Source organism: Oncorhynchus masou, chromosome 28 (assembly GCF_036934945.1).
Source record: "Oncorhynchus masou masou isolate Uvic2021 chromosome 28, UVic_Omas_1.1, whole genome shotgun sequence".
NCBI classification, from domain to species: domain Eukaryota; kingdom Metazoa; phylum Chordata; class Actinopteri; order Salmoniformes; family Salmonidae; genus Oncorhynchus; species Oncorhynchus masou.
Window position 1 is genome coordinate 14945661 of NC_088239.1, and position 22788 is coordinate 14968448.

The 22788-nt window shown below is 50.5% G+C and overlaps 1 protein-coding gene across 4 annotated transcripts in view; it reads right to left on the reverse strand.

The window, feature by feature from the left end:
- LOC135517236 (vascular endothelial growth factor receptor 1-like) overlaps window positions 1-21081 on the reverse strand; it is an 80797-nt gene extending 59716 nt beyond the window's left edge. Inside the window, exons 1-4 of one of the 4 annotated variants that reach the window (XM_064941353.1) lie at window positions 20760-21078; window positions 13594-13699; window positions 12738-12949; window positions 7967-8091 (exon numbers count right to left, since the gene is read on the reverse strand). In XM_064941353.1, coding sequence (XP_064797425.1) covers window positions 7967-8091; window positions 12738-12949; window positions 13594-13699; window positions 20760-20817 — 501 coding nt within the window. In that variant the 5' untranslated portion in view covers window positions 20818-21078. Of the gene's footprint in view, window positions 1-7966; window positions 8092-12737; window positions 12950-13593; window positions 13700-20759 lie in introns of those variants that run through there. The other 3 variants (XM_064941355.1, XM_064941356.1, XM_064941354.1) reach the window with 3 other exon arrangements.
- Between the last annotated feature and the right edge of the window lie 1707 nt (window positions 21082-22788).

A 22788-nucleotide genomic window follows, 5' to 3' on the forward strand; every position in this document is an offset into this window, starting at 1 on the left:
CTAGCTGATAGCCCCAAGTGTTAACTAACTGATAGCTCCCACCCTCAGTGTTAACTAGCTGATAGCCCCCGTGTTAACTAGCTGATAGCCCCAAGTGTTAACTAACTGATAGCTCCCACCCTCAGTGTTAACTAGCTGATAGCCCCCCAGTGTTAACTAGCTGATAGCCCCCGTGTTAACTAGCTGATACCCCCCACCCCACCCCCAGTGTTAACTAGCTGATAGCCCCCTAGTGTTAACTAGCTGATACCCCCCACCCCACCCCCAGTGTTAACTAGCTGATAGCCCCCGTGTTAACTAGCTGATAGCCCCAAGTGTTAACTAACTGATAGCTCCCACCCTCAGTGTTAACTAGCTGATAGCCCCCCAGTGTTAACTAGCTGATAGCCCCGTGTTAACTAGCTGATACCCCCACCCCACCCCCAGTGTTAACTAGCTGATAGCCCCCTAGTGTTAACTAGCTGATACCCCCCACCCCACCCCCAGTGTTAACTAGCAGATAGCCCCCTAGTGTTAACTAGCTGATAGCCCCAAGTGTTAACTAACTGATAGCCCCCCAGTGTTAACTAGCTGATAGCCCCCGTGTTAACTAGCTGATACCCCCACCCCACCCCCAGTGTTAACTAGCTGATAGCCCCCTAGTGTTAACTAGCTGATACCCCCCACCCCACCCCCAGTGTTAACTAGCAGATAGCCCCCTAGTGTTAACTAGCTGATAGCCCCAAGTGTTAACTAACTGATAGCCCCCCAGTGTTAACTAGCTGATAGCCCCCGTGTTAACTAGCTGATACCCCCCACCCCACCCCCAGTGTTAACTAGCAGATAGCCCCCTAGTGTTAACTAGCTGATAGCCCCCCCCCAGTGTTAACTAGCTGATAGCCCCCTAGTGTTAACTAGCTGATAGCCCCCCCCCCAGTTTAACTAGCTCATAGCCTCCCCAGTGTTAACTGGGGTGGAGAGGGGTTGAGGGGGGTGGAGAGGGGTTGAGGGGGGTCGAGAGAGGTTGAGGGGGGTGGAGAGGGGCGGAGAGGGGTTGAGGGTGGTGGAGAGGGGTGGAGGGGGGTTGAGGGGTAGAGGTGAGTTGAAGGGGTGAAGGGGGTGGAGACAGGTTGAGGGGGTGGAGAGGGGTGGAGAGTGGTTTGAGGTGGGTTGGAGGGTGAGAGAAATGTCAGGATGTAGAAACGTGACTCCAGTCCATCTGCTCACATTCTGTTACTACAGGATATAGACACTCAGACTGGACTGGATTGGACCCCTAGGTTATGCTACACCTCCTCTCCTCTCCCCTCGCCTGAACGGGTCACTTTCACGGCTGCAGAGAGAGAGAGAGCGGCCCCCTGGGTATTGTTCCCGGCTGAAAGGTGGGCCGGACAGATTAAAGATCCAGACAGAGTGCAAAATCCTTCCAGGAAAAAAACACACTCCAGTGTGTGTGACAGAGTGTGTGACAGAGTGTGTGACAGAGTGTATGACAGAGTGTGTGTGTGTGGGATGGACTCTATGTTCGAAATGCTGGCCCAGATCGGGACGGATGGAGGGAGGGGCGAGGGAACACGGAGTATTTTTAGCATAATTACCTTTGTGGCTCAGGGCCGGGCGTTTGTGTGGAGATGGGAGCAGGACGTAAACATAGAGAGCAAACAGAAGTGAAGTGTGTGTGTGTTCTGCCTCAGTGTGTGTGTGTTCTGCCTCAGTGTGCGTGTGTTCTACCTCAGTGTGCGTGTGTTCTGCCTCAGTGTGTGTGTGTTCTGCCCCAGTGTGCGTGTGTTCTGCCTCAGTGTGCGTGTGTTCTGCCTCAGTGTGCGTGTGTTCTGCCTCAGTGTGTGTGTGTTCTGCCAGAGTGTTTGTGTGTTCTGCCTCAGTGCGTGTGTGTTCTGCCTCAGTGCGTGTGTGTTCTGCCTCAGTGTGTGTGTGTTCTGCCAGAGTGTTTGTGTGTTCTGCCTCAGTGTGTGTGTGTTCTGCCTCAGTGTGTGTGTGTTCTGCCTCAGTGTGTGTGTGTTCTGCCTCAGTGTGTGTGTGTTCTGCCAGAGTGTTTGTGTGTTCTGCCTCAGTGCGTGTGTGTTCTGCCTCAGTGCGTGTGTGTTCTGCCTCAGTGTGTGTGTGTTCTGCCAGAGTGTTTGTGTGTTCTGCCTCAGTGTGTGTGTGTTCTGCCTCAGTGTGTGTGTGTTCTGCCCCAGTGTGCGTGTGTTCTGCCTCAGTGTGCGTGTGTTCTGCCTCAGTGTGCGTGTGTTCTGCCTCAGTGTGTGTGTGTTCTGCCAGAGTGTTTGTGTGTTCTGCCTCAGTGCGTGTGTGTTCTGCCTCAGTGCGTGTGTGTTCTGCCTCAGTGTGTGTGTGTTCTGCCAGAGTGTTTGTGTGTTCTGCCTCAGTGCGTGTGTGTTCTGCCTCAGTGTGTGTGTGTTCTGCCAGAGTGTTTGTGTGTTCTGCCAGAGTGTTTGTGTGTTCTGCCTCAGTGCGTGTGTGTTCTGCCTCAGTGTGTGTGTGTTCTGCCTCAGTGTGTGTGTGTTCTGCCTCAGTGTGTGTGTGTTCTGCCAGAGTGTTTGTGTGTTCTGCCTCAGTGCGTGTGTGTTCTGCCTCAGTGTGTGTGTGTTCTGCCAGAGTGTTTGTGTGTTCTGCCTCAGTGCGTGTGTGTTCTGCCTCAGTGTGTGTGTGTTCTGCCAGAGTGTTTGTGTGTTCTGCCAGAGTGTTTGTGTGTTCTGCCTCAGTGCGTGTGTGTTCTGCCTCAGTGTGTGTGTGTTCTGCCTCAGTGTGTGTGTGTTCTGCCTCAGTGTGTGTGTGTTCTGCCAGAGTGTTTGTGTGTTCTGCCTCAGTGCGTGTGTGTTCTGCCTCAGTGTGTGTGTGTTCTGCCGCGCTTCGTTTCGGATTCCAAGGCACATCCTGAAGGGAGAGCCAGGGACGAGAGGAAAGTGAGAGATTACTGAGTGGTTTGTTTATTTATTTTGCACTTTTAGCATTTCCTGAAACACTCCTCGGAAAGACAATGAATGAATAAACTGCCAGCAGCCCACTCACCCTACCTGAATGTTGTTGTATTGATCAAACTGTTCAATCTCTTCCACAGAAGAGGCTATCTACGTACAATAATACTCTCAAAAGATTTGCCTGAGGGGCATCCCTTGCCTTGCTAGTTTCAGTCAGTCCTGCCCATTACTACTGGCACCTCAGCTTCCTTTGACCAGGATACCAGCTGGTTAAGGAATCAGGAGGAGGTTGGCAGCCTGACCGCCTTAGGAGAGGAGGGGTGTGTGAGTAGGGGGAAGGGTTGGCGGAGACAGGGGGCACTCCAGACCCCATGTCCTGTCTCCGGGGGTAACAACAGTGCCAACAGGACGACAGAGGAAACCGCAGGCGCCGCTCACTCAGAACACAGAGGTAAAAAAGGGGCAACTCTGACACACTGAGACGTTGCCACAAACACACACACACACACACACACACACACACACACACACACACACACACACACACCCACACACACACACACACACACACACACACACACACACACACACACACACACACACACACACACACACACACACACACACACACACACACAAGCATATACAAATTGCACTTCATTGCACTTATCTACACTCTCACACTCACTCACCACTCAGGCACCAACACTCACAAACACATCCTCACACTTTCACACACATCCGCAGACTGACACAAACAAACGGACACGCACACTCCAAGGCAGAACGGTTGCCAAGATAAGAACAATGATCTGTCCTAGGAGAAACAAGCGCCCTGTGACTTGTGTACAGATGGGAGTGTTGATGGAGAAACAGAGAGGAGTGTATTGTTCTAAGAGGTAGTCAGGAGTGCCAGTAGTGGAAATAGCGAGGTACCTGACAAACACTATATTGTTGTCTTTCCTTGTTTGACAAGACACTGACTAGCTGTCTGAAGCAGAATCAGGCAGCCACTAAGTGGATGTGAGAGTTATTGACATTGTGAAGTTGAGGTGGAGAATGTGACTTGATTCTGTCAGCCACACTGCTTTGCTCAGTTGGGCCGGGCGACCAGCTCTAGGAAGAGTCTTGGTGGTTCCAAACTTCTTCCATTTAAGAATGATGGAGGCCACTGTGTGCTTGGGGACCTTCAATGCTGCAGACATTTTTTGGTAACCTTCCCTAAATCTGTGCCCTGACACAATCCTGTCTCGTCGCTCTACGGACAATTCCTTCGACCTCATGGCTTGGTATTTGCTCTAACTGAGCTCAATTTCAAGTCTCATAGCAAAGGGTCTGAATCCCCTTTTCTATAATATTTCTAAAAACCTGTTTCTGCTTCGTCATTATGGGGTATTGGTTGTAGATTGATGAGGAAAAACATGTATTTAAATCATTTTAGAACAAGGCTGTAATGTAACAAAATGTGGAAAATGTCTGAATACCTTCTGAATGCACTGTAGAGGGGAGCTGTTTTTCTTGCTCTGATGCTTTCTCTGGTAATATAGTTTCAGCAGAGAGGAAAAGGATAAGCGAGATGGCTCACTCTTGCCAAATTCTGTCCAGTTGTAAGCCCAATGTGTTTCTATGGGAATAATATGCAGACCTAAATTTCTCGCCTGCCTTCCCGCCTTTGGGACAAAGAATCCCATTGTTAGGTCGGAGACATGAGCATCTCGTCATTACATACGGATCTCTGGTTTCAGTCTCTTGCGAATTGGAAAGGAAAGTTGGCGGGTGCACAGTGCACTGTTAGAATGCATTGCCCTAAAGGATATTGATGTTTTGCCAAAATTATATAATTACTCTTGTCTAAATAAAATAATTCAAAATACTTCACCAGGGAGCATGACTTAGGCAGTAGAATGGCCTTACTGAAGAGCTCCGTGACTTTCAACGTGGCACCGTCATAGGATGCCACCCTTCCAACAAGTCAGTTTGTCACATTTCTGTCCTGCTAGAGCTGCCCTGGTGCTGTTATTCTGCCCTGCTAGAGCTGCCCTGGTGCTGTTATTCTGCCCTGCTAGAGCTGCCCTGGTGCTGTTATTCTACCCTGCTAGAGCTGCCCTGGTGCTGTTATTCTGCCCTGCTAGAGCTGCCCTGGTGCTGTTGTTCTGCCCTGCTAGAGCTGCCCTGGTGCTGTTATTCTGCCCTGCTAGAGCTGCCCTGGTGCTTTTATTCTGCCCTGCTAGAGCTGCCCTGGTGCTGTTATTCTGCCCTGGTGCTGTTATTCTGCCCTGGTGCTGTTATTCTGCCCTGCTAGAGCTGCCCTGGTGCTTTTATTCTGCCCTGCTAGAGCTGCCCTGGTGCTGTTATTCTGCCCTAGTGCTGTTATTCTGCCCTGGTGCTGTTATTCTGCCCTGCTAGAGCTGCCCTGGTGCTGTTATTCTGCCCTGGTGCTGTTATTCTGCCCTGCTAGAGCTGCCCTGGTGCTGTTATTCTGCCCTGCTAGAGCTGCCCTGGTGCTGTTATTCTGCCCTGCTAGAGCTGCCCTGGTGCTGTTATTCTGCCCTGCTGGAGCTGCCCTGGTGCTGTTATTCTGCCCTGCTAGAGCTGCCCTGGTGCTGTTATTCTGCCCTGCTAGAGCTGCCCTGGTGCTGTTATTCTGCCCTGGTGCTGTTATTCTGCCCTGGTGTTGTTATTCTGCCCTGCTGAGCTGCCCTGGTGCTGTTATTCTGCCCTGCTAGAGCTGCCCCGCTCAACTGTAAGTGCCGTTATTGTGAAGTGGAAACGTCTAGGAGCAACAATGTATCAGCCACAAAGGGGTAGGCCACACAAGCACACAGAATGGGAGCGCCGAGTACTGAAGAAAAATCACTCACTACCGTGTTCCAAACTGCCTCTGGAAGTACCGTCAGCAGAAAAACTGCAGTCGGGAGCTTTATGAAATGTGTTTCCATGGCCGAGCAGCCGCACACAAGCCTAAGATCACCATGAGCAATGCCAAGCGTTGGCTGGAGTGGTGTAAAGCTTGCAGCCATTGGATTCTGGAGCAGTGGAAACGCATTCTCTGGAGTGATGAATCACGCTTCACCATCTGGCAGTCGGACAGACACATCTGGATTTGGTGGATGCCAGGAGAACGCTACCTGCTTTAATGAATAGGGCCAACTGTAAAGTTTGATGGAGGAGGAATAATGGTCTGGGGCTGTTTTTCATGGTTCAGGCTAGGCCCCTTAGTTCTAGTGAAGATAAATCTTAACACTACAGCATGCAATGACATTCTAGATGATTCCGTGCTTCCAACGTTGTGGCAACAGTTTGGGCCCTTTCCTGTTTCAGCATGACAATGCCCCCGTGTACAAAGCGAGATCTATACAGAAATAGTTTGTCGCGATCGGTGTGGAAGAACTTGACTGGCCTGCACAGAGCCCTGACCTCAACCCCATCGAACACCTTTGGGATGAATTGGAACGCCGACTGCGAGCCAGGCCTAATCGCCCAACATCAGTCCCTGACCTCACTGATGCTCTTGTGGCTGAATGGAAGCAAGTTCCCGCGGCTATGTTCCAACGTCAAGTGGAAAGCCTTCCCAGAAGAGTGGAGGCTGTTATGGCAGCAATACCCATGATGTTAGAAAGCAGGTGTCCACATACTTATGGTCATATAGTGTATGTGTGAGGATAATGTGTCTTGAGAATCATTTAAAATGTTGAGACAAGAAGAAGAAGAGGAGGAAGGCGTGGGGAAGATATGATGCGTCTTTCTCCAGAACACATGTATATGTAGGAATGGGCTCATTTGGCAAAGTGATATTTCTGATTGTCTTAACTCACCATGTACACCACTTATTTTTTCTCAAAAAAACAGACTTCGTTGGCTTGTGTAACATCAATTGCGAATGATAGTTCCTAAGTATTAGAAAAATCTTTCCAACACCCCCGGCCTCAATAATCACCAAGCCTCCGTGTGAAAGTGCAAAATATCATGATCTGATGACCCCATATAGCCAGTGGAAATGTTATTTTAAAAAACAGCGGTCTGTCTAAAGCTCACTGGGTGGGAAACTCTGAGGGCCCAGAATAGGTTAGTTTATACAATGTTGCAGTTCACTAACAATAGCTCAAGTCAAGACAGATAGAAAGGGAGGCAGACAGGTGGAGAAGAGAGATGATTGTGATTGAAAGAAGCAGAATTTATCAGGTTATTTTCTACTGTTTTTATTTGTCAGCTTTACTTAGTTGAGATGGAAGTTACAGGCCTACTGCTGCATTGGCCTATAGGCTCGGAGTTCTATGAGCTCATTTCTTTAGCCGCCAATTTACATTTACATTTAAGTCATTTAGCAGACGCTCTTATCCAGAGCGACTTACAAATTGGTGAATTCACCTTCTGACATCCAGTGGAACAGCCACTTTACAATAGTGCATCTAAGTCATTAAGGGGGGGGGTGAGAAGGATTACTTATCCTATCCTAGGTATTCCTTGAAGAGGTGGGGTTTCAGGTGTCTCCGGAAGGTGGTGATTGACTCCGCTGTCCTGGCATGGATCACAGTGTATCAATGTGTTCATATGGCAGAGGCTGCTGGTCTCACCTCAGTTCAATTTGAACTTTGACATTTTTATCATTTTATTTCAGATTTTTATGATTAACCACGTGACAATGACTGAGAAAATAAAATGTTAATATTAAAATTAAACTGTTGCACAAAAATGTGCATATAAAAGATGGGTAGAAATGGTAGGATAAACTGGAAGCTTCCCCAAACTTGAAACTCCCCAGCTGCCTATTGTCTTTACTATTACACCTATTAAAACTAATTGTGAACGCAAGCGGGTCTGCTGTTGGGCCTGGTGTGTGTGTGTGTGTGTGTGTGTGTGTGTGTGTGTGTGTGTGTGTGTGTGTGTGTGTGTGTGTGTGTGTGTGTGTGTGTGTGTGTGTGTGTGTGTGTGTGTGTGTGTGTGTGTGTGTGTGTGTGTGTGTGTGTGTGTGTGTATGTGTGTGTGTGTGTGTGTGTGTGTGTGTGTGTCATAGAATCTGATTGGGCACTAGGGTGAAGGGAACTCACCTTGACCAATGAGACAGTGGCGTCAGGGTTGGTGACCCTACAGGGGAAGACCAGAGGCTGGCTCTCCTTCATATACACAACGTCTGGACTGTTATTCTGCTCCTCCACAAATGGCCGCTGTCTGTCTGAAACCACATCACTGAGGTTAGGGATAGGAACACACCAGCATGGACACACACAGACATATTGTATAGATGGCTATTCATCAGAAAGCAATCAACAATAAGCACAAAGATACAAACACACAAACACTCACCCATACTAAATACCGTTCAGAAAACAGTGATCTGGAGTCAACAATAAACACACACAGATTGTTTAGAGGTAATCAAAATGCCTGTGTTCCTTCCAGATACATTGCGATTCTTTCCCTGTGCTCTAATATCCCTGTGCCATTGAAAGATGTGGGCGGGTGGAGCTCACCTCATTGTTTGTCAGCTACTGTACTGTGCTATTCAAGGAAAGCATAATCTCTGAACATTTGAACAAAAGTACCCCAAGGACTAGTGGCCTGGACCGCAGGGCTTCCTCCTGCTGCTTTGATTTCATATAAAGGAGCTGGTGAGGGGTCAGGAGGGACCGGAGGGTGAGCAGAGTGGGACAAGAGGGACCGGAGGGTGAGCAGAGTGGGGCAGGAGGGACCGGAGGGTGAGCAGAGTGGGGCAAGAGGGACCGGAGGGTGAGCAGAGTGGGGCAAGAGGGACCAGAGGGTGAGCAGAGTGGGGCAAGAGGGACCGGAGGGTGAGCAGAGTGGGGCAGGAGGGACCGGAGGGTGAGCAGAGTGAGGCAAGAGGGACCGGAGGGTGAGCAGAGTGGGGCAGGAGGGACCGGAGGGTGAGCAGAGTGGGGCAGGAGGGACCGGAGGGTGAGCAGAGTGGGGCAAGAGGGACCGGAGGGTGAGCAGAGTGGGGCAAGAGGGACCGGAGGGTGAGCAGAGTGGGGAAAGAGGGACCGGAGGGTGAGCAGAGTGGGGCAGGAGGGACCGGAGGGTGAGCAGAGTGGGGCAAGAGGGACCGGAGGGTGAGCAGAGTGGGGAAAGAGGGACCGGAGGGTGAGCAGAGTGGGGAAAGAGGGACCGGAGGGTGAGCAGAGTGGGGCAAGAGGGACCGGAGGGTGAGCAGAGTGGGGCAGGAGGGACCGGAGGGTGAGCAAAGTGGGGCAGGAGGGACCCGGAGGGTGAGCAGAGTGGGGCAGGAGGGACCCGGAGGGTGAGCAGAGTGGGGCAAGAGAGACCGGAGGGTGAGCAGAGTGGGGCAGGAGGGACCGGAGGATGAGCAGAGTGGGGCAGGAGGGACCCGGAGGGTGAGCAGAGTGGGGCAGGAGGGACCGGAGGGTGAGCAGAGTGGGGCAGGAGGGACCCGGAGGGTGAGCAGAGTGGGGCAGGAGGGACCGGAGGGTGAGCAGAGTGGGGCAAGAGGGACCGGAGGGTGAGCAGAGTGGGGCAGGAGGGACCGGAGGATGAGCAGAGTGGGGCAGGAGGGACCCGGAGGGTGAGCAGAGTGGGGCAGGAGGGACCGGAGGGTGAGCAGAGTGGGGCAGGAGGGACCCGGAGGGTGAGCAGAGTGGGGCAGGAGGGACCGGAGGGTGAGCAGAGTGGGGCAGGAGGGACCCGGAGGGTGAGCAGAGTGGGGCAAGAGGGACCCGGAGGGTGAGCAGAGTGGGGCAAGAGGGACCGGAGGGCGAGCAGAGTGGGGCAGGAGGGGCAGGAGGATGAGAGCAGAGTGGGGCAAGAGGGACCGGAGGGTGAGCAGAGTGGGGCAGGAGGGGCAGGAGGATGAGAGCAGAGTGGGGCAAGAGGGACCGGATGGTGAGCAGAGTGGGGCAAGGGGGACCGGAGGGTGAGCAGAGTGGGGCAGGAGGGGCAGGAGGATGAGAGCAGAGTGGGGCAAGAGGGACCGGAGGGTGAGCAGAGTGGGGCAGGAGGGGCAGGAGGATGAGAGCAGAGTGGGGCAGGAGGGGAAGAAAGGGCTGGAGGGTGAGAGCAGAGTGGGGCAAGAGGGACCGGAGGGTGAGCAGAGTGGGGCAGGAGGGGCAGGAGGGTGAGAGCAGAGTGAGGCAGGAGGGTGAGAGAAGAGTGGGGCAGGAGGGGAAGAAAGGGCTGGAGGGTGAGAGCAGAGAGGGCGATGGAGTTGGACGCCTAATGGACGTGGTAGCTGGAGTGATTGATGGACCCCAGGGGTCTTGTTAGCCAAACATTAGCCCTACCCTGTGACCTGGGCTCCTCTCACTCCTTTGGCCCCTGGCCCAGCTCCATGCTCAGCCAGCTGCCCCAGTGGCCCAACTCAGGACAGGGAAGGGCAGAGAGGGGCAGACAGGGCTCTCACTATACCTCCTTTGCCCTTGGATGGTCCTGAATCCTGAATGGCCTTCATCCTCTTTCACTTCCCTTACCCTCCCACCTTCCAGTCCCGCCACCTTGTACAGACTGTCCCCCCTACCTCCCCTGCCATAGACCTCCAGCCTCCCTTCCACCTCTACCAGCCCCCTGCGGCTCTTCTCCCGTCCTCCAGCACAGGATGCTGTGAGCAGGGCTGAGGGGAACAGATAAGCCTGGTGCCCTGGGAAACTCTGCCCAAACCTGAGCCTTTCAGCAGCTGGGCTATTTACGTGGTAGCACGTAAATGAAAGTGAAAAGGTTTTATATATAGACCTGGTAGAGGGAGAGGGAGGCTAAGAAAAGAGACTGGCTAGGGGGGAGAAACTGTGCCAGAGTCATTACAAAGGATGTGTTGTTGGGACAAACAGTGTTTAGATATAATTGTCTCTCTGACATTGGTCTGTATTTAGCACCAACGACATCCAGTTTAACCTGAACCTATAAACAATGAGACAGCGCGAGAAAGAGACTGACTGACCACTCCATTAGAGAAAGAGGGGGAGACTGACTGACCACTCCATTAGAGAAAGAGGGGGGAGACTGACTGACCACTCCATTAGAGAAAGAGGGGGAGACTGACTGACCACTGCATTAGAGAAAGAGGGGGAGACTGACTGACCACTCCATTAGAGAAAGAGGGGGAGACTGACTGACCACTCCATTAGAGAAAGAGGGGGAGACTGACTGACCACTCCATTATAGAGAGAGGGAGAGGAAGGGGAGACCGACTGACCACTCCATTAGAGAAAGGGGGGGAGGGAGGGGGAGACTGACTGACCACTGCATTAGAGAAAGAGGGGGAGACTGACTGACCACTCCATTAGAGAAAGAGGGGGAGACTGACTGACCACTCCATTAGAGAAAGAGGGGGGAGACTGACTGACCACTCCATTATAGAGAGAGGGAGAGGGAGGGGGAGACCGACTGACCACTCCATTAGAGAAAGGGGGGGAGGGAGGGGAGAGACTGACTGACCACTCCATTAGAGAGAGAGGGAGAGGGAGGGGGAGACCGACTGACCACTCCATTAGAGAAAGGGGGGGAGGGAGGGGGAGACTGACTGACCACTCCATTAGAGAGAGAGGGGGAGGGAGGGGAGAGACTGACTGACCACTCCATTAGAGAGAGAGGGAGAGGGAGGGGGAGACCGACTGACCACTCCATTAGAGAAAGGGGGGGAGGGAGGGGGAGACTGACTGACCACTCCATTAGAGAGAGAGGGAGAGGGAGGGGGAGACCGACTGACCACTCCATTAGAGAGAGGGGGGGAGGGAGGGGGAGACTGACTGACCACTCCATTAGAGAGAGAGGGGAGGGAGGGGGAGACTGACTGACCACTCCATTAGAGAGAGAGGGGGAGGGAGGGGAGACTGACTGACCACTCCATTAGAGAGAGAGGGAGAGGGAGGGGGAGACCGACTGACCACTCCATTAGAGAGAGGGGGGGAGGGAGGGGGAGACTGACTGACCACTCCATTAGAGAGAGAGGGAGAGGGAGGGGAGACCAACTGACCACTCCATTAGAGAGAGGGGGGGAGGGAGGGGGAGACTGACTGACCACTCCATTGGAGAGAGAGGGGGAGGGGGGAGACTGACCACTCCATGAGAGAGAGAGGGGGAGGGGGGAGACTGACCACTCCATGAGAGAGAGAGAGAGAGAGAGAGAGAGAGAGAGAGAGAGAGAGAGAGAGAGAGAGAGAGAGAGAGAGAGAGAGGGGGAGGTAGGGGGAGACTGACTACTCCATTAGAGAGAGAGGGGGAGGGAGGGGGAGACTGACCACTCCATTAGAGAGAGAGGGGGAGGGAGGGGGAGACTGACCACTCCATTAGAGAGGGGGAGGGAGGGGGAGACTGACCACTCCATTAGAGAGAGAGGGGGAGGGAGGGGGAGACTGACCACTCCATTAGAGAGAGAGGGGGAGGGAGGGGGAGACTGACCACTCCATTAGAGAGGGGGAGGGAGGGGGAGACTGACCACTCCATTAGAGAGAGAGGGGAGGGAAGGGGAGACTGACCACTCCATTAGAGAGAGAGGGGGAGGGAGGGAGGGGGAGACTGACCACTCCATTAGAGAGGGGGAGGGAGGGAGGGGGAGACTGACCACTCCATTAGAGAGAGAGGGGGGAGGGAGGGGGAGACTGACCACTCCATTAGAGAGGGGGAGGGAGGGGGAGACTGACCACTCCATTAGAGAGAGAGGGGGAGGGAGGGGGAGACTGACCACTCCATTAGAGAGAGAGGGGGAGGGAGGGGGAGACTGACCACTCCATTAGAGAGGGGGAGGGAGGGAGGGGGAGACTGACCACTCCATTAGAGAGGGGGAGTAAAAAGCACTTCATTGAGAGACTCCTGGAGTGAGTTGGTAGTTGTTAGATGCATCTTGGCACGTCTTACCTGTGACATAGACATAGACAGCTCTCTGCCTGAGCGTCCGATGACTGTACCGACACCGGAACGATCCTGTGTGCTGGGCCTGGGCCGAGCTAAGCGTCAGTTGGCTGCAGTAATGCTGGCTCTGCCTACCACAACGAGAATCTTCCAATCGCATTCTATCCTGATCTCTGGCCACACCTCCAGGGAATGCCCACGACAGCTCCCACCGACCCCTGATTGGTCAAAAGTAAAATGGCATTAAACATTCCATCTCTCTCATCGCACCTCAACTTCTGAAAAGCTGACCATAAAGCGGTCCATATAAAACAGGGGTGTCAAAGATACAGCCCGTGGGTTTGATCCGGCCCGAGAGCCCATTCAAACCGGCCTGCGAGGTGATTTAAGTAAATAAAATAAAAATAATTGTTTCATCTCAATCGACATTGAAATGACTAAAACTACATTGAAACTGTGTAGAAATGATAAAGGAGCTTCATTTCCACTCTGTCCAGCTCACTAACAGTCATCTCAACGAATGCTAGACAGTCAGGGAGCACAATCTTTTGCAAAGAAATATAACACATTTTGAGTGCGGTTCTACGGACCTCGGTGAAGACAGAATGCGGCCCATGGGGCAAAATGAGATTGACGCCCCTGATACAAAAACTAATCTGGACAGAATCAGTGTCACCTTGATTGGGGAGGATGGGCTCGTGGTAATAACTGGAGCGGAATCTGTGGAATGGTATCAAATACATGGAAACACTGTGTTTGGTGCCACTCCATTCCCTCCGTTATGGACATTATAATAAGCTGTCCTCAGCAGCCTCCTGTCCATCACATTTGACCTGTAACCTTTCACTCCAGAGAGACTCACCTGCAGTGGATTGTCAGAGTCTGGTTGGCCTCCAGGACCAGCTGTCGACTCTTCACATCCAGAACAGGAACACTGAACTTCCCCTTAGGCACACTCTCCACCTTACCTGCAGGGGGAGAGAACAGAGATGTCTTTTAGGCTGCAGGCCAGGCTGGCCCCCATACAGGGGGAGAGAACAGAGATGTCTTATAGGCTGCAGGCCAGGCTGGCCCCCATACAGGGAGAGAGAACAGAGATGTCTTTTAGGCTGCAGGCCAGGCTGGCCCCCATACAGGGAGAGAGAACAGAGATGTCTTATAGGCTGCAGGCCAGGCTGGCCCCCATACAGGGGGAGAGAACAGAGATGTCTTATAGGCTGCAGGCCAGGCTGGCCCCCATACAGGGAGAGAGAACAGAGATGTCTTATAGGCTGTAGGCCAGGCTGGCCCCCATACAGGGAGAGAGAACAGAGATGTCTTATAGGCTGTAGGCCAGGCTGGCCCCCACATAGGGGGAGAGAACAGAGATGTCGTATAGGCTGCAGGCCAGGCTGGCCCCCATACAGGGGGAGAGAACAGAGATGTCTTATAGGCTGCAGGCCAGGCTGGCCCCCATACAGGGGGAGAGAACAGAGATGTCTTATAGGCTGCAGGCCAGGCTGGCCCCCATACAGGGAGAGAGAACAGAGATGTCTTATAGGCTGCAGGCCAGGCTGGCCCCCATACAGGGAGAGAGAACAGAGATGTCTTATAGGCTGCAGGCCAGGCTGGCCCCCATACAGGGAGAGAGAACAGAGATGTCTTATAGGCTGCAGGCCAGGCTGGCCCCCATACAGGGAGAGAGAACAGAGATGTCTTATAGGCTGCAGGCCAGGCTGGCCCCCATACAGGGAGAGAGAACAGAGATGTCTTATAGGCTGCAGGCCAGGCTGGCCCCCATACAGGGAGAGAGAACAGAGATGTCTTATAGGCTGCAGGCCAGGCTGGCCCCCATACAGGGAGAGAGAACAGAGATGTCTTATAGGCTGCAGGCCAGGCTGGCCCCCATACAGGGAGAGAGAACAGAGATGTCTTATAGGCTGCAGGCCAGGCTGGCCCCCATACAGGGAGAGAGAACAGAGATGTCTTATAGGCTGCAGGCCAGGCTGGCCCCCATACAGGGAGGGAGAGAACAGAGATGTCTTATAGGCTGCAGGCCAGGCTGGCCCCCATACAGGGAGAGAGAACAGAGATGTCTTATAGGCTGCAGGCCAGGCTGGCCTGCAGGCCCTGGCCCCCATACAGGGAGAGAGAACAGGATGTCTTAGAGGCCAGGCTGGCCCCCAACAGGGAGATGTCTTATAGGCTGCAGGCCAGGCTGGCCCCCATACAGGGAGAGAGAACAGAGATGTCTTATAGGCTGCAGGCCAGGCTGGCCCCCATACAGGGAGAGAGAACAGAGATGTCTTATAGGCTGCAGGCCAGGCTGGCCCCCATACAGGGAGAGAGAACAGAGATGTCTTATAGGCTGCAGGCCAGGCTGGCCCCCATACAGGGAGAGGGAGAGAACAGAGATGTCTTATAGGCTGCAGGCCAGGCTGGCCCCCATACAGGGAGAGGGAACAGAGATGTTGTATAGGCTGCAGGCCAGGCTGGCCCCCATACAGGGAGAGGGAACAGAGATGTTGTATAGGCTGCAGGCCAGGCTGGCCCCCATACAGGGAGAGAGAACAGAGATGTCTTATAGGCTGCAGGCCAGGCTGGCCCCCATACAGGGAGAGAGAACAGAGATGTCTTATAGGCTGCAGGCCAGGCTGGCCCCCATACAGGGAGAGAGAACAGAGATGTCTTATAGGCTGCAGGCCTGGCTGGCCCCCATACAGGGAGAGAGAACAGAGATGTCTTATAGGCTGCAGGCCAGGCTGGTCCCCATACAGGGAGAGGGAACAGAGATGTCTTATAGGCTGCAGGCCAGGCTGGCCCCCATACAGGGAGAGAGAACAGAGATGTCTTATAGGCTGCAGGCCAGGCTGGCCCCCATACAGGGAGAGAGAACAGAGATGTCTTATAGGCTGCAGGCCAGGCTGGCCCCCATACAGGGGGAGAGAACAGAGATGTCTTATAGGCTGCAGGCCAGGCTGGCCCCCATACAGGGAGAGAGAACAGAGATGTCTTATAGGCTGCAGGCCAGGCTGGCCCCCATACAGGGAGAGGGAACAGAGATGTCTTTTAGGCTGCAGGCCAGGCTGGCCCCCATACAGGGAGAGAGAACAGAGATGTTTTATAGGCTGCAGGCCAGGCTGGCCCCCATACAGGGAGAGAGAACAGAGATGTCTTATAGGCTGCAGGCCAGGCTGGCCCCCATACAGGGAGAGAGAACAGAGATGTCTTATAGGCTGCAGGCCAGGCTGGCCCCCATACAGGGAGAGAGAACAGAGATGTCTTATAGGCTGCAGGCCAGGCTGGCCCCCATACAGGGAGAGAGAACAGAGATGTCGTATAGGCTGCAGGCCAGGCTGGCCCCCATACAGGGAGAGAGAACAGAGATGTCGTATAGGCTGCAGGCCAGGCTGGCCCCCATACAGGGAGAGAGAACAGAGATGTCTTATAGGCTGCAGGCCAGGCTGGCCCCCATACAGGGAGAGAGAACAGAGATGTCTTATAGGCTGCAGGCCTGGCTGGCCCCCATACAGGGAGAGAGAACAGAGATGTCGTATAGGCTGCAGGCCAGGCTGGCCCCCATACAGGGAGAGAGAACAGAGATGTCTTATAGGCTGCAGGCCTGGCTGGCCCCCATACAGGGAGAGAGAACAGAGATGTCGTATAGGCTGCAGGCCAGGCTGGCCCCCATACAGGGAGAGAGAACAGAGATGTCTTATAGGCTGCAGGCCAGGCTGGCCCCCATACAGGGAGAGAGAACAGAGATGTCGTATAGGCTGCAGGCCAGGCTGGCCCCCATACAGGGAGAGAGAACAGAGATGTCGTATAGGCTGCAGGCCAGGCTGGCCCCCATACAGGGAGAGAGAACAGAGATGTCTTATAGGCTGCAGGCCTGGCTGGCCCCCATACAGGGAGAGAGAACAGAGATGTCTTATAGGCTGCAGGCCTGGCTGGCCCCCATACAGGGAGAGAGAACAGAGATGTCTTATAGGCTGCAGGCCAGGCTGGCCCCCATACAGGGAGAGAGAACAGAGATGTCTTATAGGCTGCAGGCCTGATAAGTGTGTGAATTGGACCATTTTCCTGTCCTGCTAACCATTCAAAATGTAACGAGTACTTGTGGGTGTCAGGGAAATTGTATGGAGTAAAAAATACATCATTTTCTTTAGGAATGCAGTGAAGTAAAAGTAAAAGTTGTCAAAAATATAAATAATAAAGTAAAGTACAAATACACCCCCAAAATACTTAAGTAGTACTTAAAATGATTTTTACTTCAGCACTTTACACCACTGCCCATATGTTGCTCAACAACTAGCAACTGATGTTATTGTGGGAGGAGATGACAATGACTGATATGTGAATCAGCTGTGCACAACGGTGAAAACTCTTTTGAAAAAACAACTGAGGATGAGATTCTTGTGCTGCATTCCAACACGACTGACCACCACAGTGCTGATGACAGCACCCAACTGATTACAACATAATGGGCACAACAAAACCGCCACCACTAGCGCCATTGACCAATACCACTGATCCTGCCCACAGCTCTGGTCCAGGGCGTTAGGGAATGAATGTGAACTAAAGCCCTGGACCAGAGCTATGCTGATGCCAAAAACCTGATCTAATAAACACTGTAGAACAATGCAGTAATTGACCACAAAACCGGGCGTTGACAGATCAACTTACAGTGTCATCACAGACACTCCCATGCAGCAATACCACTGACCCTTGTCACCTGCTCGTTCCCATGCCAGTAAGACCACTTGAGGACCACAGTGGAAATGCGTGAGCACTAAGCAGTGTCGCTGTTGTTTATCAAATAATATCAACACTCCACTTCATGGTAGCTGAGGTTAATTAATGAGAGATTAAGGGTGCTGTCCATCCACCCTTCCTTCCTCTCAGCCCAAAGGGAAACTTCATTCACACAGACACGTCCTTGAATCAGCCCCAAAAAACTAGTTCACACTGCATCCTATTTGAACAAACACAAACCTAGTTCACACTGCATCCTATTGGAACAAACACAAACCAAGTTCACACTGCATCCTTTTGGACCAAAACACAAACCTAATTCACATTGCATCCTTTTGGACCAAAACACAAATGTAGTTCACACTCAGTGGTGGTCAGTGCCATTTCAGATGAGGGAGGACAAAACATGTTTTATGAGCATGACCTTATTTCTATTACAGCATGTTGGATGGCTGTCATTCACATCCCATTCACCCAGTTCAATGTAACAGAGATATGTTGATATGTTGGAGGACGTCCTCCAGAAGTTGTCATAATTACTGTGTAAGTCTATGGAAGGGGGTGAGAACCATGAGCCTCCTAAGTTTTGTATTGAAGTCAATGTACCCAGAGGAGGAAGAAAGCTAGCTGTCCTCTGGCTACACCATTGTGCTACCCTACAGAGTGCCGTTGAGTCTACTATAGAACTTCTTTGCAAAATAGTGTGTTTTAATCAATTATTTGGTGGCGTGATTGCATTTAGTATTGTTTTATCTAAAAATTATATTATTTTAAGTTACTGAGGAGGATATTCCTCCCCTTCCTCCTCTGAGGAGCCTCCACTGTTCACACTGCATCCTATTGGAACAAACACAAATCTAGTTCACACTGATCTAGCGTGGTTTGTAATCAGAACTTGTCATAGTACAATTTGTAAGTCGCTCTGGATAAGAGCGTCTGCTAAATGACTTAAATGTAAATGTAAATAGTACAGCAGACTGGGTGTGACTTCCTAGGTCCTCCTGCTTTTGGTAAAGCCTTTCTTTAGGTCCTCCACGTCATAACCAGCATGTCAAGCATTCTCACTTCACCAAAATGAAACTTCACTTCAGTGTGGTATCCTCTCTGTACTATCTTCCTGGTCATACACATCACTATACTGAGACGGAATACTGACCTATCATTTTATCCCATCTGTGACCCTCCCATTACTAATATTCATTGTCATGGTTACCAGTGGATGTCCCCTTCAGCAGCTCTAGTGTTACTCTGGTAATTTCCTCTGTTTCCACTCTGAGTGACACCCCCCCCCCACACACACACACACACACACACACACACACACACACACACACACACACACACACCCCCCCCCCCCCCACACACACACACACACACACACACACACACACACACACACACACACACACACACACACACACACACACCACACACACACACACACACACACACACAGAGAATCCTGCAGCAGAGTCTATATGTCGGTGTAAATAGTGTAAAGGAGGAAGGGAAGTCAAGTCTCTCTCAGCACAGGCCCAAGGGGCATTTCAACAGGCTGTAAAGTGGCCAGAACCCCCCTTCCCATGTTACTCAATACAGCTGGAGCTTTCATTCAACAAACCCTAGTGCCATTTCATACAAGTGGAGGATCAGTTGGAGTTCAAGGACATGTCTGTTTAGAACCCCAGAATGTGCCTGCAGGACAGGAGTAAGTTACAGAGCTGGATGTAGCCGAAGATTACAAAAGGAGAATTTTGTAATAATTTCCCCTCAAGTTTCCCCTCCAGTGTGCATGCTATTCTAATCATGTAAAACACAGAAATGATTTTATAAATCATGGCGACATTTGCATTTCGTTGGAGGGACATAATAATGTTTGGCCTTCTATATCCTGTTTCCATGGTACAATGCATTCTTCTCGGGTCCTTATCAGACAGCATATTATAACACAGTAGTAAGACATAGAAACAGTTTGGAAAATGCCATTGGTGTTTGCTCCACTGGTATAAATGTGAAATATTTTTGTTTGAATTGCAGTTTTGTGTATGTTTTGCCTAAACCAGTACAGGGTCATATTCTTCTGTGTAATAAATGTAGGGCTATTGAATATGAAAAAAGCAAGGATTGTTCCTCAACTTGTTTCATTGGTCTGCATCAAAAGTGCAATGATAGTAAACGACCAAATTAATACAAAGTTAATTGATTTTACTGACAATGTTTAACAATTAATTAAATGAATTAAGTAATTAATTACTCCAGTTGTATTATCTAACCCATTAAAAAAGCTTGCATTAAAATTAATACAACTAAAATTAATACAACAAATAAAAGACTGTATGTAGAGGACAATTGTGACATTATATCAGGTTTGACATGACAAAAACACTCGTTCCATTTAGTAAAAAGTTGTTGAACAATAACCATATGCCCTGCGCTACCCTCATACTTTATGCACACAGGAGCTAGTTCACCCCAGTCTCCTCCCCGTGCGTCTGTTCAAGTCGTAAACGCTGATTAGCGCCATTTCCTGCGCTCTAGAAGGTTTCCTAGTGCTGGTCATGACCCCGCACTCATTTATATTAGAACTTCCCTTTCACAAACTCATCAGCGTCAGGAAGTAACGCCCTGTGTGCCGATTCAACCAGGGCCAAAGCGCGCACAGAGAAGCGGATGCCAAGCCTGGCCACAGAGGTCCCCGCTATCCAAACAACTATCCCACAGGACAGGGCTTATCTACTAAACAACACTTAGCTGTAAAAGAACCGCACTTCATCAACCACCCCTGCCACACGACCACACTGGTTTCTCAATGGGCCGATAAACGAGACAGTAGACGGGAAAGCGTCAAAGAGCCTGGTCCTGTGGCCCCTTATGTTCAAAGCGCGGGATGTTGGGTAATCTGTCTGCCAAGTGCCAAGCGTTCAAAGAATGTTCCCCTGACGCCAATACTATCTTTTTACCGTGGCAGCACGCACGTTCCTCCTGATTATGTGGGAATCAATTTGACATGGTCTTGCACAATATGACTACTAATAAAAGATGGCAAGTTGGCAATGTACGCGCATCAACATCCTCGTGCGTCAAGCATTCAGGCAATAATTACGCATGATGACTAATGTGTCCTGAACAAATTGACGAATAACTATTCATAATTGTACTTTTTTAAACACATTCAATCATATAATTAAGGAATACTTTATGTGATTTGTCCATAAGCGACAGAATGGGTGAGGGTGCGCTCTACGGGCATCCATGAAGGGGCTAGTTGCATCAATCAGTGAACTCTCTACTCACCCTTTGCGAGCGCACTGCCAGCCAATCCACACAGAACCACGAAGATATAACCAATCATGTTGTCCGTCTTCCCCGTCGCACTGAAGAAGAGGTATGTAAGAAGAAAAGTGTAACAGGGAGTTTAGTCCTTGTTCTCCAGAGAATCGAAAGCTACAGACAGCACACCACCAGCCCACTCCTCGCTGCTGCTTCGCATTGATTCTGACGAGTAGGACAGGTTTCCCGAGGAGAGGAGAGCAGAGCCGTGGGAGAACACGCTACAGGACACCACACATCAACTCCAGTAAAACGTTTTCCCATTGTGCTCTTGGGGATCGGTTTTATACAGTTCCCATAGCGACCGGATTACTGGCCTTCCAGTGACGTCCATCGACACACCCATGGCGCGTGAAAGCAGAGTCCCACGCCCGTACCCATTCTCACAGTCACTCTGGACTAATTAAAACAATGAAGACAACGTACTTATACGGAGACCCTGCTTGACCCACAAACACCAGACCATGACACGATTTACATTGAGTAAGCAAAAGCACACCCAAGCAATTACGTGCGTAAATCTCAGTGCCTTCGGTGGCTGCTGGAGAGGTGGCAAGTAGACAATGGGGTAATATGCAAACAGGGAGACTTGCTTGAAACAATTACCAGCTTTGATCGGACCGGTAATAGTTTTCATTAACAAACATCACCAGAGCCTTCCTATCTCTATCACCTGGGTTCCTCACCTATGACATTGGTGGGTGTATGCAGTGGTGGAGAAAGTACCCAAATGTTATACTTGAGTAAAAGTAAAAATACCTTAACAGAAAGGTACTGAAGTAATAGTGAAAGTCACCCAGTACTACTTGAGTAAAAGTCTAAAAACATTTGGTTTTAAATGTAATGAAGTATCAAAAGTATATGTAAATGTTAAATTATACTTAATTAAGTATCAAAAGTATAAATAATTTCAAATTCCTCTTATTTAAGCAAACCAGACGGAACGATTTTGTAAATTTGTATTTATGGATAGCCAGGGGCACACTCCAACACTCAGACATCCTTTACAAACGAAACATGTGTTTTTAGTGAGTCCACCAGATCAGAGGCAATAGGGATGACCAGAGACAATCTCTTGACAAGTGTGTGAATTGTACCATTTTCCTTTCCTGCTCAGCATTCAAAATGTACTTTTGGGTGTCAGTAAGAAGTACATGATTTTCTTTAGGAATGTTGTGAAGTAAAATTAAAAGTTGTCCAAAATATTAATAGTAAAGTACAGAAACCCCCAAAACTGACTTAAGTAGTACTTTAAAGTATTTTTTACTCAAGTACTTTACACCACTGGGTGTATATGCCCATTAGGACTACCTTACCTAGAGTCAGGCACGCACATTTCATTCACTTATTGATGGAAACAGCATGACACTGGGGTGGTGAGTGCTCTAAGATATGAATCATATCAGTATTGCATGTTAGTATAATTCTGACACTGTGTGGTATGCAAACTGCATTGTAACGATGATTGTAGACCACAGGAGGTTGGTGTCACTTTAATTGGGGAGGACATGATCTTGGTAATGGCTGGAGTGGAATTAGTGGAATGGTATCAAACATATCAAACATATGGTTTCCATGGTTTCCATGTGTTTGATTCCATTCCATTAACTCTGTTTCAGACATTACTATGAGCCGTCATTCCCACAGCAGATTCCACTACTGTAAACAAAGGAATGCAGTGACTGCAGTCCATTACAATACAAGTATTAGTGAAGTACAGTACATTCACCCTCCATTTGACCTTTATAAATAGGATATATATATAATGTCTAATTTTCAGGACCCAAAAGTTATCTCTCTTGATTTCGCTGATTGGATTAAATGGATGGAAATATAATGATTGGAACGGACAAATCACTGGCTTGAATGGGGGACTCCCGTTCTATTTAATCCAGTCTGATAGGCAAAATCCAGATAAATAATTTGAAAAACTGGCCCATGTGTATAGACAATATATAGACAATAGTGCCACCTAGAGAGAGACTCATTGAAT